This window comes from Condylura cristata, unplaced genomic scaffold (assembly GCF_000260355.1).
Source record: "Condylura cristata isolate star-nosed mole 26May11 unplaced genomic scaffold, ConCri1.0 scaffold00038, whole genome shotgun sequence".
NCBI classification, from domain to species: Eukaryota; Metazoa; Chordata; class Mammalia; order Eulipotyphla; family Talpidae; genus Condylura; species Condylura cristata.
This window is the reverse complement of record NW_004567139.1, coordinates 8,005,689-8,025,011: the sequence shown is the minus strand read 5'-3', so window position 1 is coordinate 8,025,011 and position 19,323 is coordinate 8,005,689. Positions and strand designations below refer to the sequence as shown.

At 57.0% G+C, this 19,323-nt stretch overlaps 3 protein-coding genes across 9 annotated transcripts in view; 1 reads left to right on the top strand and 2 right to left on the bottom strand.

The window, feature by feature from the left end:
• NT5C (5', 3'-nucleotidase, cytosolic) overlaps positions 1–728 on the top strand; it is a 3,126-nt gene extending 2,398 nt beyond the window's left edge. Inside the window, exons 2-3 of the mRNA XM_012732975.1 lie at positions 116–287; positions 377–728. Of these exons, the coding sequence (XP_012588429.1) occupies positions 116–287; positions 377–546 (342 nt within the window). The 3' untranslated portion in view covers positions 547–728. The remainder of the gene's footprint in view (positions 1–115; positions 288–376) is intronic.
• Positions 1–13,181, bottom strand: part of ARMC7 (armadillo repeat containing 7) — a 25,065-nt gene extending 11,884 nt beyond the window's left edge. Inside the window, exons 1-3 of one of the 4 annotated variants that reach the window (XM_004693488.2) lie at positions 12,820–13,181; positions 12,591–12,734; positions 867–2,110 (exon numbers count right to left, since the gene is read on the bottom strand). In XM_004693488.2, coding sequence (XP_004693545.1) covers positions 1,749–2,110; positions 12,591–12,734; positions 12,820–12,910 — 597 coding nt within the window. In that variant the 5' untranslated portion in view covers positions 12,911–13,181 and the 3' untranslated portion in view covers positions 867–1,748. Of the gene's footprint in view, positions 1–866; positions 2,111–7,572; positions 7,747–12,590; positions 12,735–12,819 lie in introns of those variants that run through there. The other 3 variants (XM_012733126.1, XM_012733125.1, XM_012733124.1) reach the window with 3 other exon arrangements.
• Positions 13,182–16,154: 2,973 nt separating this feature from the next.
• The window catches only part of SLC16A5 (solute carrier family 16 (monocarboxylate transporter), member 5), an 11,782-nt gene continuing 8,613 nt past the window's right edge, over positions 16,155–19,323 (bottom strand). For all 4 annotated transcript variants that reach the window (XM_012732972.1, XM_012732971.1, XM_012732973.1 and 1 more), the window contains 2 exons: positions 17,848–18,660; positions 16,155–16,748 (listed from right to left, as the gene is read on the bottom strand). In XM_012732972.1, coding sequence (XP_012588426.1) covers positions 16,519–16,748; positions 17,848–18,660 — 1,043 coding nt within the window. In that variant the 3' untranslated portion in view covers positions 16,155–16,518. The remainder of the gene's footprint in view (positions 16,749–17,847; positions 18,661–19,323) is intronic.

The following is a 19,323-nucleotide window of genomic DNA, read 5'->3' as shown; positions in this document are numbered from 1 at the left end:
GAAAAAAAAAAAATTTACTTTCCTAGGCTTAAGTCCTGATTTAAAAATAAAGCCCAGTAGAAACTTTAAGGGAGGGGTGGGGCATCTCTTAAGGGACCCCCACCCCTACAGCTAGCTGGCCTTGAATTCTGGGGTCCCACAAGCCCTGCTGACAGCCTGTGCCCCTCACCAGTTCCGCTGGGTAGAGAAGCATCTGGGGCCCCAGTTCGTGGAGCGCATCATCCTGACCAGGGACAAGACAGTGGTCTTAGGGGACCTGCTCATCGATGACAAGGACACCATCCAAGGTTGGACCAGTTTTCCCGGCGGCCTGCAGGGTCAGGGAGGGCAGCAGTCACAGCGGACACGCGCAGCCTTTCTCTCCTGTCCTGTCCAGGCCAAGAGGAGACCCCGAGCTGGGAGCACATCTTGTTCACCTGCTGCCACAATCAGCACCTGGCCCTGCCCCCCACGAGGAGAAGGCTGCACTCCTGGGGCGACAACTGGAGGGAGATCATAGTCAGCAAACGGGGAGCCCTGCAGCTGGACCCAAAAGGCCAGAGATGATGCAGGAATAAGCCAGGGACACTTGGTGGGAGGGGGCAGAGCAGCGTCTGGCAGGCTAAGAGGAGAGATAGGAGATAGTGTCGGGAGGGCTCACAGGCCAGGCCAGCGCAGAACCTGGGGGCAGCCCTGGGGAGGGGGCGAACCAGACCAGAGGCTTTTAATAAAACACTTTGGCCCACTGTTTTTTTAAGGCCCTTTATTTGGGAAAGGAAAGGGATAAGGCCCCTGGGGGGGTGGAAGGAGGGAGTTGGGACTGAGGCTGATGAGCTGGCCCAACTCCAGGCCCACCTGGATGCCATTACTCTGGCAACCGCTTTACTTAGCCCTAAGGTCAAGCTGAAGGGAGGCTGGACCCCCACTGCTCTGAGCCCCAACTTTCCATGGGGTCCTGTCCTTGTTGGAAACTGCATGCCGGCACCTGCACATCCGTGTGCCCAGAGCATCCTCTTGCCTGCATCCCTCAGGCCCTCCCGAGCCAGAGACGCACTTCTAGGGGCAGCTGACCCTCACCAACCCTGATGGCAAAAGAGGCTCAGGGGGACTGTGGGGCTGTGAGGGGAGAAGGGTCATTGCCCCCAGGGCCTTGGTCTTAATGTCTAATGGCCATGCTAGTCTTGGGGCCGCCAACCAGAAGTAGGCCCTAGCTCACGTGAAGCCCTAACACGGTGCTTGGCAGACAGGGCCCTACAGATGAAAAGCTGACAGTGGGCACCCACCACCTCCAGTGGCCAGCCTGGAGAGTCTGGAGGGCAGGTGGCCAGTCTCAGAGCCCCAAGAAATGTTTTAATTAGGTCTCTAGTTTCTGGTCCTAAAAGACTCCAGGCCTGGGTGGTACAAGGTAGTCCTTAGTTCCTCAAGTGCAGGCAGGTCCTCTGAGCCCAGGCCCAGCTCTGGTGAGCACCGCCTCTCTCAGCCTCTGATGAGGGAACCAGCTGCTTACAGGAGGGTGAGTGCCTGCAGGGGGTGCCCAGAGGGCTCTCCATCTCCACCTGCTGGCTGACAGCAGGCCCCCTGGGGCTTCCCTCTCCCGCCTAATACCTGGTCCTCACGGTGTAAATACCTGTCACTTAGGCAAAACTCACCTTTGAAGTGGCTGGAAAGGTGCCATTTGGGAGTGTGTTCAGTGGGAGCTCGGCTGAGCCCCCAAGGGAACTTGGGCCTGTCTGGCTTTGAGGCTGCCGAGGCCTTGAGGGCTCCTTCGGTCAGGGCTGCTGTGGGGCCTCAGTCCTTGGCAGCGGAATGCCCAGGGCAGAGTGAGCCTGCCAGCTGCGGGCTTCGGCCACCTGGCTGGGGGAACAGAAGTCTTCCAGGAAGATCCGGGCCAGGTTCTGCAGCCTGGTGTTGGCTGACAGAGAGAAGCGCAGCATGCACTGCACCACGGGTGCGCTGGTCAGCTCAGGGTGGGCGCCGGGGCCCGGCGAGCTCAGGTACATGATGGTGGTGACCGCTGACAGCACAGTCTCCTCGTTGGGGCTGGACAGGCAGTTGATGATGAGCGGGACGCCCCCCGTCTGCAGGATGTGCTCCTTGTTGGCCCTGTCTGAGCACAGGTTGCAGAGGCCACCTGGGGAAGAGCAGCATGTGAGGGCCGCGGCTGCGCCGCCTCGCCCCTGCCTAAGAGTCCCAGGCCTTCGAGGTCTCCTGAGGACAGTTCCTGCTCCTTTGGAACTGGCCACTAGTTCCTTCTTGGTTAAGCCAGTCCAGTAAAAAAACAAGATCCATGTGCCCTCCCTGGTGGCACAATGGGTTAAAGCGCAGCACTAGGAAGCTGTCGCAGCCACTGCAGCACGAGTTCAATCCCGGCCAGGGTGGGACCCACAGGGCGCTGCAGACCTCCCTGACCTGCCTGCTGCTCCCCTCAGCACTGAATTTTAGTGGATCTGCACCATCCAGCTCAGCCCACCTCCCGTTCCCTGGTGGTCACCAACCGCCGCCCACCCCAGGGCCTTTAAGGTCGCACCTCCCATATGCTGCCACCCTTGTGCTGGTAGCCAGCACTTCTCTGCCCTCTGTAGTCACCCACATGCCGCACCTGCTATGCCAGGGCACTGCCCCCCTCGCCCCAATTCATGTTCTGTCTGTGCTCAGAATGAAGATCATCTGGCAGGTTTGTTTCTGCCCAGCAGCAGCGAGCAGATAGAGGCTTGTCGTTCTCCCCCCCCAGTCCTCAGTGGCTGGCATGTGAGGCATTCAAGTACCTGCTAGAAGCATTTGCAAGCCACAAGCAGGGGCTGCCAGAGCTGCAGAGGGCTGGGGCCAGAGGGAACAGCTCCCTGAGATCCTGTCTGCCTTGACCTCTGCATGGGAGCCCAGGGTGGCCGAAAGGACACCTCTGAGGCTGAGGAGAGGGAGACCCAGCACACTAACTGCGAGGACACTGTCTTCAGGTGGAACACTGGAGACCCTCCCTTCAACCTCCACCTCAGCATTGGCCACCCCCGTGGGGCCCTCCTGTCCACTGCCCCACCACTGGGTACCATCTGGCAGGATCCTGCTTGCATATTTACCTCTGCGCCAGGTGCCCGCAATGTGGATACTTACTGGACACATGTTGAGAACAGGACCGAACCCCACAAAGTAAGATTTACTACCCCCATGGAAGACACTGAGGTTGTTGAGTAACTTGTGCAAAGTCCCAGATGCTGGAGAACTCTTTACCACTCCCATGGAAAGTCTCTCCAGAAGCCACCAGGACAACTAATCCTGCCGCGGGCAGATGCCAGGCTCAGCCAGGAGGGACCGTGAGAGGCTCTGGCGCGCTTCTCAGACACGTCCACACCTCGCATGAGCTGTGAGTGGGGAAGCAGCTTCCCAGCGCAGTGCACACTACTCTCTACTCGGGGTGGGCGAGGGGCCTTATCTCTGCTGGGAGGAGATAAAGTAAAGCCTGAGTCACTCCCTGGCAGGTGAGTCATCTCACCCAGGTGTGCCTAGGTGGGGCACTGCCACCCAGGCCAGGCATAATCTGCTGGGGGTGGGGCAGGAGGAGGCCCCAGCTGCTCCCCTTTGGAGACCTGACATGCCCCCGAGGGTGACCAGCTGCCGGAACCCCCACTGCAGGAATCTCTTTATAGCCCCACCTCTCTGAGTGAGCCTCAGAGAGGAAGAGTGAGGACTCGGGAGAAGGGCCTCAAGGGGCAAGAAGGCCGAGTTGGAGAGTCTCAGATGGAGGGAGAGGGCCCACGAGGAGGGCTTTCCCTGCCCTGCCCCTTCCTGCGAGCTCACCCTGGAGAATAAAGGAGGGTGAGAGAAAACCACCACAGCGCCCGGGAGCAGCCTCCATATTGCCCAACGAGCAAAGGCTGGTAACTACATCAGGCGCATCTGTCAGGCAAAAAATGACACAGCTCTAAAAGTCGTAATTTCCCACAATGTTTTGCGGACAAATGCTTGCATTGTAAGGTTAGGGGGAAAAAAGAAAGTCAAGTTGTATGTACAATAAAGTTGCAGTGAAAAAGGTCCCATAAAATAGTGGCCTCCAAGAGCCTTCCAAGTGCCCCCTAGCCAGCTACTCCTGCTCAGCACCCCTTCAGTGTGCCCCGACTTCTCAGTCTTCCTAGCTGTCAACACCTTTAGTGGCTGCTGTCCACTGAATCACAAAGTTCACAAGACAGAGGACTCGGTCTTGTCCTGTTCCGTATTTCCAGCCTGGCATACGGCAGGTACTCAAGAAGCAATTGTTAAATAGATTCAGTTTTTTAAAAACAGCCTGGAAACCTATCCAAATGGTAGTGGTTATTTCCATGTAGTAAGATTCGGGGTAATTTTAATTTTCTTTATTATTCTCCTTGTTTTCCAAGTTTTCTTGGACGAAAATGTTGCTTTTATAACCAGGACAAAGAAGGTATTCTTTTTTTTTAAATCTGAATGATACTCATAAGGGAAATAAAACATCAAAAGACACCATTTTAAAAAAGCAAAAAGACAAGGGCCCTCCCTGGTGGCGCAGCAGGTTAAAGCACTGCACTGAGAATCTAAAGCCACTTTCGCATGAGTTCAATTCCCGCCTGCCCCGGAGGTGACCACATGGTGCGGCAGACCTCTCCTGACCCGCCCGCTGCTCCCCTCAGCAGTGTACTTCGTCGATCTGCCTGTTCTGTTCCCCACTCTGTCTCTGGTGAAGCCTCTCACCGCCCCTGAGCCTCTGGCCTGTACCCCAGTTCTGTATGCACAAATAAATAAATCTTTAAAAAAAAAAAAAAAGCAAAAAGACAAAAAGGAAAGATATTCATAGAATTATCTGCTAGAGAACTTGCACTGAGAATATAAAGAACTCCTTCCAGCATTCCAATAAAAGGTAAAAACAATTAAAAAGTAAAGAAAAATATTTCAACAAACTTTCACAAAAAGGTCAATGTAGACAAACAAATGAAAATTAAATCGATAAAAAGATGGCACCCACCATACACCCACCATGATGGCTGGGACGAGGAGGGCAGACAGTGCCAAGTGCGGCCGTCAGGTGGGCTGTGTGCTGACGGAAGGCGAGCCTCGGCGTGACTGTGTTCGAAAACTATTTGGCAGCTATGTTTTTTTTTTAAGATTTATTTATAGATACAAAAACTGGGGTACAGGCCAGTGTTGCAGGGGGTGAGGCAGAGTGGGGAGCAGAACAGGTGGACCTACTGAAGCTCACCACTGAGGGGAGCAGTGGACAGGTCAGGAGAGGCTGCTGCGCCCTGTGGGTCAGGTCCCTGGCGGGGATCAAAATCCCGCAGCAGCTGCGGACAGCTTCATAGTCCTGCGTTTTAATCCCTTGCACTACCAGGGAGGCCCTGTTGGGCAGCATTTTACTGTCTGGTACTCACTCACCCTATTTCTCAGCAGCTCTCCTCCTACAGGAACTCCAGAAAAGTGAGTTCATACGGGTACAAGAAGACCGATATCGAAAAAGATCACCACAGCCTCGTTCATACAGGTTCCCAACTACAACGAACGCGAATCTCCACCACGGATGATGAGCAAACTACGGCCCGTTCATTCAAAGACCTGAACTGCTGATACTTGCACAATTTGGATGAGTCTCGTAACACTGAGAGAAAGAAAGCAGACACAAGAGTTCGCCTTGTGTGATTCCCTGTACCTGAAGCTCAAGATCAGATATGGGAGTGGGGGACAGAAGTTGGAAAATGGGGGTGTTGGGGTGGAAGATACTAGCTGGGAGAGCCTGTAAGAGACATTTCTGGGGAGGTAGACACATTTTATGTCTTAAGTGCCAGGTACATAAAACCTTACGAGTTAAACCAAACTCATCAAACTGACACTTGATATGTGCATTTTACTGTCTGATGATCACGCTGTAATTAAAAGACATGATTACCAAACAGAAAGGGCAAGCTCTGACTGGCTGATGAACATGTTTTGGGCAAACCAGACGCAAGAGAAACAGAACAATAAGCAAAAACCGGGCCTTCTAGATGCAGGAGCCACAGGGGTCTTCAGTAGAGGCAAAGAAAACTCAAGTGCTCCTGGGCTGAGAAAGCCAGAGGTTCAGAGAGGTGAGGCGGCGGACTCTGGATCACACAGCAAGTGGAGCATGGGGTGCTGGGAGATCAGGTCACACAGACCTGGGGCCTGGGCAGGGCCGCCCCAACTGAGGGCACTGGCTGGCTGCAGTCCATCCTCGGGTGCCAGCCACTGTGGGGTGGGGGTGAACAGAGGTGTAGGCATATGCGCACCCTGGGGGCTGAGGAGGAAAGGCCAAGAATGGAAGTGAGCGCTCTCTGAGAAGACCTTGTAAAATGGGTCTGACTTGGGGCCTTCCTGGTGGTGTGGGGGTTCAAGACACAGCACTACCAAGCTATGGCACCGCAGCAGACCTCTCCTGCCTCCCCGCAGCAGTGGATTTTGGTGGATCTGCCTGTTTTCTGCTCCCCACTTCTGCTCCCTACTTTGTCTCTGGGGAATCTGCTAGCCCCACCCCTCTGGCCTGTATGTACCCCACTGTATGCCTGAATAAATAAGTAAATAATAGCTCTGACTTAAACTGATGCCGCTTTCAAATGATAAAAACAGCAAACTGTACCAAAAGAAACAACATCACGGCTGTCCCACAGCAGCCCGAGACGGCGTGCGCCCGCAGGCCACTCCCAGCAGTGCTGCGGCAAGTGCGCACTGACGTGCACGTCCCGGGCTGCACAGCGGCGAGAGCCGCCGGACAGAAGCTGCACTCTCGGCCCAGCCGGGCGGCCGCCGCCCCGGGCAGCCAGGCAGCTGTGTGTGGGCCGACGCGCACGGGCGCCGACACAGGGCATCGGAGAAGTGAATCAGCAGCAGGACATAGCGTGGTCTAGTGCTGACGCTCGCAGACCGTGCGAAAAGCAGAAGCGTGAACATAACACGGATTTGCCTGGAAAACTCAAGGTGTCCCTGGGAGGATACCCAAGAAACGACAAGAAACGTGGCCGCGGACTGCTCGTCACATACGCTGAACACTCTCTCTCGCCATGGGGCTAGGACAGGGAGGTCGGTGAGGCCAACCTGGTCCAAGAGAGGGTGCCCTGGACTCGGCCTTCTGGCGAGGAGGGAGGAGCAGGGGCTAAGAGCTGATGGTGCCACCTCCCGGTCGGGGGGGGGGGGGAAGACCCCAGCCTATCTGACCCATGAGAGGAGGCAGCGAGGAGCCCGAGTTTAGAGGTCAGCGCGGGGGCTGTGTGGGGCCCCAATCCAGGTGACCACAGCAAGTTAACTCTGCTTCTCGAAGTCTCGGTTTCCTCAGCAGTCAACGGGGCAGGAGTTTAAAAGGACAAAGCTCCTCCCTGGCACACAGCAAACGTGGGCCAAGCACACCTTGTTAGAGCCCCAGAGGCGGGCACAGAGCCGCGACCGCGACCCACACATACGGAAACACAGAGTGTAACCGACAGACGGCAGGTGCCCCGGGCCGGTGCAGAGGTCAGGCACCATGACGCTGTCAGCACTTCGAGAGCTTCTGAGGACCCAACTGTCTCCTTCCATCAGAGATGGACAACTTCCTGATCTGTAACCACTTAATAAATGACAGTGGATCAGGAGGAGCTGGGAAATTTTTAATTAAAACATGTTACTGTTCACACGAGTGGAATCACGTTGCCTCTTACGATGTGTCTGGCACTGTTTGCCAACGCTGCTCGCAAGACCACCGCGGGGCCTGTGACGCTCACCTACGGTCTCCCACAGCACTGGCCTCCACTCCAAGGCGGCGGTCGTCAGTGTTACAGCCTGTGTTTGGAGGTGCATGAGCTCTTAGCTTATCATGGAACTGTTGGGGAGGCCACCTTCAAACGAGCTAAACACTCCCTCCCACTGAGGGAGTGTTTCTAGTTTGTTTAGGGGAAAGCTGACCAACTTTAAAAATGTGTTCATTTCCTGCGTCTGAAGTATTCCTCGAGGATGTCCTCGGCTGGCCTCTTTGCTGCAGTCCGAGTTACCCCCCAGCTGCACCCTAAGCTTGGGTTTCCCTCTCAGTTTTAGAGGAGTCCCCGTCCCCTACTGTGCTGCCACTGACCAGAACTGGCGTGATCTGGTGTTCCGCACAAAAGGCGTCGCCAGTCCGACAGAGACAAGCTTACCAGCTGCACGTAGCACACACGGACAGCTTGGCGCTGGGCTAAGATGCTCAGCTCCACAAATTCTGTGTGCTGGGCGGGGAGGGGTGGCCTTCAGTACCTCTTGCCAGGCAGTATTGACCAGCATTACACTGCAGCAGCAGTGACTTCCTCGGCGTAGCAGGGGTTACAGATGGGGAGGATGGGGTGGAATCCTGAACTCACAGGGGCCTCCACCTTCACCCACCTCAGCTGGGGCTGAGGCTTTACCAGCTTTTCCTGTGCACCACCACCATCTGGTGGCAGCTACGTGTATTGCAGGAAGCAGAACACAAAAAGTCAATCTGGTCTCAGAGGCCATCTACTCAGAGGCCAAACTCGGAGCCAGGACTGACAGTGAGCCTGGGTCAATGGACCTAAGCTCACTGGAGTTGCTTCCTCCAGTGGAGACAGCCCAGCACTTGCTGCCGGTGGGTGGCGAAGGTTCAGACCTTGCAGGCAGTGCCAGTACAGGTGACGGGTGCTGCCTGTGGTGGGCATGGTGTAAGCATCAGAAGAGGCAGCTCGGCGCTAACAGCTCCCAGCCCAGAGTCCTGTCCCTGGTGGAGGAGGCCACCAGGAACGCAGCCAAAGGGTACAAAGACCCTTGTTCTAAATTGCTCTAAATGGGCGTGTCCACGAGACAAGGCCGACAGGGGAGGGGGCAGGAGACTGGACAGCCCGCATGGAGCTGCAGTCACCACAGCTGGAGTCTTCTTTGGGACTACAGGTCTGGCGAGCAGGGCCCTGTGGAGGGAGGACCCCACAGAGACAATGGTCAGGGAGGCCAGCTCTCACAACGTTGCTCACCATGTCCAGGCCTGCCGCCACAACCAACAGAAGCCAAAGCAGGGCGCTGGGGAGACGCAGCCCTGAGAGGGCGCAGAGACAAAAAGAAAGCAGGTCTCACCTCGGGCTGACCACATGGGAACCGGCGAGGAAGGGCGCTGAGACAGACGCAGCCAGCCCACTGTGGCCCGCCGAGACTCACACTCTACTGTCCCAGACCATTGGACACTGCGGGGGGGCACGGAGCTTTCATAGCTTCCCCTGCCACTCAGGGATGTTCTTCACAAAGAAAGGAACCAGCGCCCAGAGTGGGGGACCCCTTGGACATTATCCCATCACCTCACCTCTGGGAGAAGAGGGAACTACTGACCCTCAGAGACTTCGGATACCCGGTTCCCAGTGAAGGGTTCCCACAGCTGCAGACGCTCACGGGAAAAGAGCACCAACTCCCTTACCCTCACCAGCGTGCTGATGCTGCCCACCAGGTCGATGGTGGGGGAGGGAAATCACAGCCGGGGTTAAGAGTGGGGGCCAGGGACTTCAGCCTGCCTGCCCCCAAGGGCCAGCTCTGAGCACACTCACTATGCACCCTATCAACAAATGGATGTTGGTTTTGGTCCCACAAGCCACGGCCGTGAGCAATCTACCCAGCTCTCCTCCTTGCCAGTTATTCCAGAACCAGCCCCACTCAGGTGACAGCAAGAGATGCCAGGACCCTGTACCCACGGGCCCACCCTCCATGCCTCTTCTCTCCCCCAGCCCTGAAGCCTGGGCCTTCAGGTCATCAGACACGGGCCAGGCTGGGCTCACTCTCAGGGCCGCCCGCTAAGTGCCAGAGACATTATAAGAAAGCAAAAGCACCACTAAGTTCCAGAGGGCCTCTCCCTTTAAGTTATGTTCCACGGAGGAATTTGGTGTTGAGAAGCTACGGCTCTTGGCACTGGGGAAGTGCCATCTTGTTCTGATGGGAAGGGGAGGAGAAAGCAAAGCAGCTGGGAGAAGGACAGAAACTACCAACTATAGACAAGTGCCTCAGGAAGACCCAGATGCGGGCACACACACCTCACCCTTTGATGGTCCTGCGAGGTGCACAGGGAAACCAGGTGCAGAGAAGATGCAGCACTGGGCCACAGGAATCAGCCAGAAGGGGAGAAGCTGGGACCTGGGGATCTGGGTGCAGGACTCGGCCGCCCACTCTGGAAAGCTTCTTGGAGAGCAAGCGCCCACGCCTGGCCCAAGCCTGGCCCCCGCCTCTCCCACAGTGGCCAGCTCGGCAAGCTAGAGTGTCAGAATGCTTCCGCCTGGGGGAAGTGATTTCCTGGCCTTGCAAAAGCTTTTCTTGGACGACTGTTCCTTTTCAGCAGAGTCAAAACCTGGACTTGGAAGGACTCTATCATTGTCCCTGGAGGTTTAGCCCCACACCCTGCAGAGAGCTGTGGGGCCAGGCCACAAAAAGGGAGTGATGGAGACTGACACCTGAGGAGGCCAGTGGGCGAAGGCACCGCAGTGACCGCCTGTGAGGAACACTGATAATCATCTCCCAGAGGGGCAGAGACACAAGTCGCCATCACTCCAGGCCTGGGCAAATGGGGCTCCTGCCCTGGTTCAGCTTTAGAGGCCCCCACAGTGGCTCGTACCCTAGGACCAAGTCCAGGGAGTCCCAAGCCCCAAACCTGCTCCCACAGCTTCATGAGCCTCCTCTGAATGCTGGCGGCCAACATGAAGCCCACATCTCCAGATCCAGAAGATGGCTACAGGGCAGCTGTGTCCAAACAGGGCTGGGATGTCCACAGTGTGTGAGGCCTGTTGTGGTGAGAAGAGGTGACCCTCATTTGTACACAAACATCAAGGGCAGACTGGATGGTGTCTCGAAAATTTCAGTCACACTGTGACACAACCAATGACAAAAAGTTGCTCGAGTCTATCAAGTCTTCCCATCTACCATCTAGGTCACAGAGACAGCCTGACAGAACAAGCTAAACAGCAACACAAAGGCAGCCAGATAACCCAGAAGGCAGGACTTTCCACAGAAGGGGGCCGGATTCCTCAACAATGTCTGTTATGAAGAAAGGGCCCGATAACGATTAAAGAGATGTAAGATAATATATGTAGAAACCTCCTGCCGAAGAGCACAGAATGGAAAGGGGGGATAGCGGAAGAGGAACTTCTCGGTGGCGACCCCCCTCAGGCACTGCCTCAATGAGGTGTTCCGGTCATCACCCGGGATCCTGAAACAGTAAAAGGCCATGAGGGGGAAACTAGGGACCAAGTATGAACTTCAGTTAATAATAATGTGTCCACACTGGTTTGTTAATTGCTAACAAATGTACCCTATGAGGCCAGTAAGAGAGGAAACTGGGTGCGGAGTGTATGAGGACTCCGTTACCTTGCACTGTTTCTAAAACACAAGGTTTATTTTAAAAAGAGATAGTGAGGTCTCAGGAACAGCCACGACTTGATATGCATGAATCCTGGACTGGATCCGGACTTATTCAAACCAACAAAAATACTCTTCCAGGAACTGCTGGAGAAACGGGCATTCCCAGATGCTCACGGCTGTAACACTAAAGGCTTCTTTTCCCCAGGCAGTTACGGTTCCTTTCACTGCAGTGAACTTGGCTCCTTCCAGTGATCTAGCTCCTTTCACCCTGCGGGGTGTTACTTTCCAAAGTCGCATGCTAAAAAAAGCTTTGTTTCTGGTTCGAATGTCAAACTCTTTTCAAGGCCTCTATCTGGGCATCTGTAAGTTCTGGGACTGCTGACCTTTGACCTCACCCCCAGCCTCGCTCTGCTCCTCTCCCCGGGGTGGCGCTGGCCCAGCATTCCTCCTGGCTCGCTGGCTTTTGGATCTCTGCCCGCACTGTGCCTCTGCCAAAGAGCGTGGAAGCCCCTTCTCCTACTGCTCCGTCTCACGGTTCTGTTTATCCCTTCAGAGTCTTCACCTGTCTCCCCAATCAGGATGGAAAGCTCCTTGACGGTGCAGCCATCCCCCCAGTTTGTTCGCCTTCTCTCCAGCATTTACAACGTATGTTGCTCACACAGTACATGCGTAGCAAGTCAACAGGTCCCAGACCACACCAATTACTGGAGCCATCAGCTACATATCCCGTACAAGTCACCTCTACGACTGCTGATATTAAGCATTTAAAGTAAGGGATCTCCCTGGCGCAAGGAGTCAAGTCTCAGCACTAGAAGCTATCACCACTGCAGCCTGAGTTCGATCCCCGGCCAGGCAGTGACCCACAGGGCACAGCAGACCTCTCCTGTCTCGCTGTTGCCCCCAGCACCTCCCCCTTCTCCCCAGCAGTGGATTTCAGTGGATCTGCCTGTTCTGCTCCCCACTGTCTCTGGTGAATCCTCTCACCAGAGGATGAAGGTGAATCTACCCCCCTCCAGTCCTTGTATGAATAAATAAATCTTTTTTAAAATTTTAAAGTAAAAACTTTTTTTTTTTTTAAGAGCACTAAACATTTCCCCTCCAAGTACCTTCAACCTATTCCTTATTTATGACTTCTTCCCTAAGCAGGGGGAGAGCCTGGGCAGTGAGCTCCAGAACTCTCAAAGTAGCTAGCTGGCCATGACATACACAGACACTCGAAGGTTTGCAGCTGAGGAGCTGCTTCCTTTCTGACAAATCACGTTTAATCTCCCAGACCCCACCGGCATGTGGGGGGCCGGTCCCATTCTTACCAATAGCAAACTCCACGAGGGTCTCATTCTCCTCCGACAGCGAATCGAGGAATAAATCCAGGACCTGCAGCTGCCTTAGATACTGGTAGTTGCTGGGGTCATAGGCGAAGTTGGCTAGGTTGGCCAGGACTTGCTCCTTGGCGTCTGCACCGGGAAAGCGACACTGGAGCCGGGTCCTGGGCGACCTAGCCCCGGCCGGTCCCCTGACCCCCGACCCTGCCGCTCTCACCTTGGCTCTCCGTCTCCTGGAATTCCGTGACCAGCGCCTGCAGGTATCCCAGCCGCCCGACGTGGGGGTCTACCTTCGGCTTCTGGGCCATGGGTGGGGCGGCGGGATCCCCGGGAGAAGGGCCAGAGTGTCAGATGAGGCCGAGCGTCGAGCTACCCGCTCACCGGGCCCGGGCGGGCCGGGTCGGGCAAAGGGGTCTTTTCCTGGGTTCGGGCTCCGCAGGGACTTGCAGCTATGAGCGGGATGTGGGGAGAGGAGTGGGCCTCAGGGTATAGTAAAAGTTGGGCGTCAAGTCTCAACTGGGGCGCCCGAGCCAAGGACGCGGCCGTGAGGCAGAGAGAAGCGCGCGGTCCAAACTAACATCTGATTTTGGTTTTCGGCCGAGTTCCGGCTTCCGGCGGAAGCCACGCCTGGCCCCGCCCCAGATGCGGAAGGGGCGGGGTCTCCCCGAGCTCCGCGCGCAGGCGTAGCCCGCTGCGCTCCGCGCGGCTGGTGCAGAGGGAACTCGCGTCTGCAGGGAGGGCTGCCCGGCGCCGGCGCTGCGCGGGTGTTACCGAGGCGCCCGCCCCCTGGCGGGAGGGGTGTAGTTCATCTCTCTCAACTCAGGGACACCCCTCTGCAGCCCGGCGACACGGGTTCCTTGACACGACCTCCCAAAAGGCCGGTGACCCCTGCTCCCCAGTGTGGATCTGAATCCCCGAGTCCAGTCGAGAAATCCCGGGAATGGGTCAGCCCGGGGAACCGGAGCGCCCGTGCTCGCCGTTGGCCCTGGAAGGAGCCGCGGTTTACACAGATATTTCACTTTGGCAGCCTTTGAGTCGAGCCCAGGATTCAGGAGCCCTTCCGCCCACTTCTCAGGAAGGTGATTGACTGAGACCTCTTAGACATGTGCCGCACAGCCATGAGGTGGCCCTGCCTCGCTCCCGTCATGCTTGGGGTTCCGAGACTTGGGCTGTGAATTTCTTGAGGGCAAGCACCCCATGCCTTTGGCCCTGGGCCTGGCAAAGGGCAGAGTAGCCGCCATACTCCAGCTGATACTCCAGCTGACTATGGTGCCCTTGGGGGCAGGCCTGCCTATATGGGCTCAGGTCCCTGGGGCAGCCCCTGCCCTATGCACAGCCCCGAAAGGGAGTTAGTACCTTAGTGGAGCTCTGGGGAGCAGTAGTTCTGTGGGGAGCAGTACAATAGTCGGGCTCTGTGGGGAGCTGATGAGAGCTGGGATGTACTTCTTAGCGGGTGTGGGAGATGGAGTTGTGCATGGCTTCCCTTTTGCCTCTGGCTAGACAGAGCAGCGAAGGCCTGGGGACCAGGAGCTCAGGGCTCAGAGACAACATAGAAGTGCATTTTGGGGCCCTCCCTGGTGGCGCTACTGGTTAAGCGCAGCACTATGAAGCTACCCGCAGCTGCTTTAGCATCAGTTCAATCCCAGGCCAGGGAGGTGAACTGCATGGCCAGGCAGACCTCTCCTAACCATCCGCTGATCCACCCAGCAGTGTACTTTGTCAGTCTGCCTGTTTTGTTCCTGGCTGTCTCTGGTGACTTCCCTCACCACCCCTGCACCTCTGGCCTGCACCACAGTTCTGTATGCATAAATAAATGAATCTTTAAGAAAAGAAGTGCATTTGGCCTGTGCTGGTTAGGAACTGCCCCACACTATAGAACCCAGCCAGGTGGGGATGCCGAAATCAGATGGCCTCCTCCTGGGGAAGCACTTTGTCCCAGGATTTGTACTGAAGGCAAACAGTGCCTTTCTCCAGTCGCCTCTTTCCAGTCCTCGGCACACAGTGGATGCCAAGCTTTGCACTCAGCAGCATGTCTTGAAGGGCTACTGTCTAGAGATTATTGTCACTCTCACCCAGAGAGTGAGATCAAAGATCCTTATACTTAATGTTCACTGATTATTTTTTTCCTTAAAAGGAATGTTTTCAGAAAGTGACATTTAGGAGATGCACATGTCAAAGCCTGGTGACCAGCACCAAAAGCATTCAGCTGTCCCAGCCCCAACTCCCTCCTTTTCCATTCCATTAAGGTGGAGGTGCTAGAACCTGGTGAAACAAGTCCAAGTGATGAAGGATAAGAATAGAAAAACTGGGGGGAAAAAACCCAGAAACCTGGCTCACACAATGCCAAGAGATGGGGTAGAAGGGATTATCTCTAAACCCATCAACTCCAAAAATGACATCATAAGCATCCCCCCCCACCACCACAGTACTTAAACTGTACATAAACTCATCCAAGCACAGACCTGGGTGAGGAGCAGGAAGGCAATCCCAGGCCTCGGGAGGACACCTCCCAAGCTGGGAGAGACTGGCTTATCCAGGCCAACCTCCTTTTGAAAGGCCTAGAGATGAACAGCTTGCCAAAGGCAGGCAGCAGCAAATGGTGGTTTGCCCTTGCGATACCGCCCTAGGCCATGTGGGGGCACTCGTGGCAGGGCCCTGGGAAGACAAGGCGTCCCCAAGGATGTTGACGCTGCCTGCTGAACTTGGAGGGGACGGAGCTGCTGTTGGGTCATATAAATAAAATGGATCCTCTTGAGAAGGTTTTCTTGTTGGAGCCTGGTTGAGCCTGAATCAACAAACAAAGCTCCGGGCAGACCTGCCCCTGCTGAGCTGCAGACCTGAAGAGGGAGGGAAGGAGAAACACTCCAGGCCTGTTCTCCAGTTTCACTAGCTCACAGGCTTTATAACCTGCTGCAAGAAGCATTTTTCTGTCAAATTCAAACAAACTCTGTTTTTCCATCCCCATTCCTGAGCCAATGACAGCCAGCCCCCGGATGATGAACTCAGGGAAGGGCACCCGCGAAAACCTGCGTATGGGCGAGCTCTGACCTCCAGGCCTCAAGCACAGGCCAACAGCTACTTTCTCTAGGGTTGACACTCCGACAAGGCAGACAGGGGAGGTTCACTGCCCTGGTTCCATTTCCATAGAGGGCCTGGGGCCTGCCTAGCACCCCTCACCCTACCTCACTACCTACATGGCTTTCCCTCATCTTTTCTCCAAAGATGCAGAGAAGAAGGTGCTGGACCAGGGCCCGCTGAGTGTGCAGGGTACCCCTCACACTTGACTGATGCTGGGACCCAAACTGGGGCTCCCCTCTGATTCTCCGCCCAGGGGATAAGATGGGGATCCACCCAACATTTAATCCTGATTCTCCAGCCCGGCCCTCCACCACCACAGGTCACGACTGGCTCTCACAAGGCCCTTCTTCCCAGAGTTCTAGTCGGTGTGTGGCCGCCAAAGCTCCAGCCTTGGTTGCCCTAATGACATGGGCGGGGTGGTCTGGGAATGGGGGCGGCAGAGGAGGGGTGAGCTCCTTTTGGAACCATCTGGAAGCTAGAGAAGGACAAAGAGATCACATGGGAGGCAGCCGGCTGGACTAGAGGGCCAGTGTATTGAGTCATAGCAACAGTTGTGCTGGGGCAGCCTCCAGCAGGGCCTGACCCACACCCCAGGAAGCTGGTGCTCAAGCAACACTGTCAGGAGGACCAGCTCCTGGATTCCGCTGGTCGGCAGGAACTCTGAGTCTTCGGAGGCAGCCTCCAAGGCCCCCGCTCCTGGCTATGTCCTGATGCAGAGGGCCTGGCCAGCCTGAGGCCTGGGTCTTCTGGGCAGCTCTCCATCCCAGGCCCTGGTGCAGCAGCAGCAGCTGGACACCCACTCTGGTCCGAGGCAGAGGTCACGCACTGACCTCAGGACTTAGACGCTGGTCACAGATGCGGCCTCCACGCACAGCCGTTTCTCGGAACTGTCTGTGCCCTGCGGGGGGAGACCCCTGCTGGCCGCTTCTGCCTCGGCAGGCTTGCCCTGGCTCTCCTTCTTCTGCAGGACACAGAAGCTGCCGCCCATGAACAGGGCAGCTGAGATGAGGAAGAAGCTGGACATGTAGAAAACGTAGCTGAAGTTATGGGTGGTGTCCAGGAGGAAGCCTAGGGGACACGAGCAAGTCAGGTCACTGCCTCAAGCCACCGGGCTCTCCCAACTAAATGGCTTTCAGCCAGGCAGGGGTTGTAATGTTGCTGCCTGACCCCAGGACGGGAATTGTGGTCACACCTAGCAGGCAGGCACTCGGCGACATCTCCTGAATAAGAGCAGGAGCGGGAGACAGGAAACCGGCTCTGGCCTTGCCAGGAAGCAGCCTCACATGGAGGAGGCTTCGAGGCACAGCACCCCTGCCCTTGCCGGCGGGAAGTCCAGGACAAGGGCATCGGTGGAGTTTGGGGTCACTGCTCAGCCAGGCTCCGGCCCCACCTGCATTTTCTCCTGGATCGCTACCCCCACTTGTTGGCTTGGGAATAGCCTTGAGACTGGGAACTCCTTGCCAGCCCTGGAAAAGTGCCCGCTGTCTTCCTGTAATATCCACTGGTCGTGACTGCCTGCAGCCCGAGGCACTGCCAGCCTCCCCATGGCCTCCCCATGTCCTGCTCTCATGTGGGTTGCTGCTTCCCGGCCCGTTGCCCTCCAGGCACAAAGCACCGCTGGGAGCACACAGGGGTCCCCCCTTTGATTTCTAAATCTCCCGCCAGGAGAGGAAGGAATTCCCCTCCGCCTTCAGCCATGCCCACCCAGTGACTGGCATGGGGGCATGGGGCTGTGGCAGGTTCTCTTCTACATTTTGCAGATGACACTGTGGCTGAGAGAAGGTGACTTGCCCAGTCCCCGGCAGACTGTTGGCCAGGTGGGGGAGTGACAAAGCACTTACGAGCCTTAGCTCTCTGCTGCACAAGCCTCCCAGGTGGACTCTAGTGTCACCCCCACTTCACTGACAGGGAGACACAGGTGTAGACAGAAAGATGAAGGACTCAGGTAGGTCTGCTATGCAAACCCTATTTTGAACTCTTCACAGCCCTCATGCCAGTTGGGAATCAGGCTGTAGCCAGTCCCCAGAGGTGCTTCAGGAAACCCCAGATTCCAGTCCCTTGACACTGAGCTCCACCTGTCCTGACGCTTCTCCTCCGCCCCACCCCAGGTTCGGCCCACCCGCTCACGCCCAAGCCCACCAGGTCGCCCTCCCTCCCAGGGCCTCACCAGCCAGGGGCGGGGAGATGAGGATGGAGATGCTCTCCAGGACGGTGAAGAGTCCCAGGGCACTGGAGAAACGATCCATGGGCACGAGGTCCATGAGGACCTGGAAGAGGAGGGCGCCCACGCCACTCATGGACACGCTGTACACCAGGCAGTAGCCCACCAGCACGCGGAAGTCGGCCGACATCGTGCACACCAGGTTGGTGAGCCCGTTGAGCAAGGTGGCCAAGGTGAAGAGGTACTTGCGGTGGCTGGCAAGTCTGGGCCGGCCGGCCAGCAGCCCCGCCAAGGGCCGCAGGAAGATGTTGCTAAAGCCGATGATGGAAATGAGCAGGGCCGCCTTGTGCTCGTCCACCCCGTGCCTCATGGCGTACGGCACCAGGAAGACGTGTGGCAGCGGGAATCCCAGGATCATCCACACGACGCCCAGGGTGTACACGCGGTAGCCGGTGTTGTGCAGCAGGATGTCGAAGGCCAGATGGCGCTGGATGGTCTGGCCACACGCGGCCAGGCAGCCAGGAGCGGGTGTCTTGGAAGGCAGGTGGGGGACGTCGCTGGTCTTAGCGGCCGCCACCCTGGTGGCCACGGGCCTCAGGAGGGCCCCACAGACGCAGCAGTGGAGAAAGACCCCACCGAAGATAAGGAAGGTGCCCCTCCAGCCGAGGTCCTCCAGGAGGTAACGGGACAGCAGTGGCCACAGCGTGATGCCCAGGGAGACACCCACAGACGCCAGAGCATTGGCCAGCGGCCGCCGGCGGTGGAAGTAGAAGCCCAGCACGGTGATGCTGGACTGGAAGCTGAAACACAAGCCCAGGCCTGTGGGGGTGCGGGGGAGAGGCCAGCTCAGGGGCGGCCTAGGCCTCCCATCGCCCCCAAGTGGGGGCCCACACAGCCCTGCCTCCGTGCTAGCCCGGACCCACTTCCAGGTCCTCAGGGGCATAGGGTGAAGTCAGCCTGCCTGGCCACCTCCCTGACCGGCCTTGTGAGGCTGCCAGGGCCACATCCCCCACCTCGGGCGCAGCACCAGGGTCACCCGACTGCGTCTCTTCCCTGCTTATCACCTTCCAAAGACTCCCCATTGCCCTGGGAAAAAATCCAGAGTATTTACTCTGCCCTGGACGACTGTGCGTGAGCTGGCTCCTGGCCACCACTGGGGTGCCACCTGGGGCCGCCGCGGGCACACGCCCTGACCAAGCTGCATCTGCGTCTCCTCCTCTGGACACCAAGCAGCCCCTCCCTTGGGACACTGGCAGTCGCCTCTGCTGAGAACCGGGACGTCTCCCCCCACCTCGGGCCAGTGTACCCTGGCTGCGCCCCCTCGTTCCTGCCCCCACAGAGCTGCATTCTGGGGAGGAAGTTCACGCAAAGGCCAGGAGCCCTGGTCCCAGGTGCCCGTCCAGCCCCTCTCCTGGACGCCAGACGAGCACCTGGCCGTCTTCCTCCGAGCACCCCAACAGCCTCAGGCCTGCTCCCTGCTTC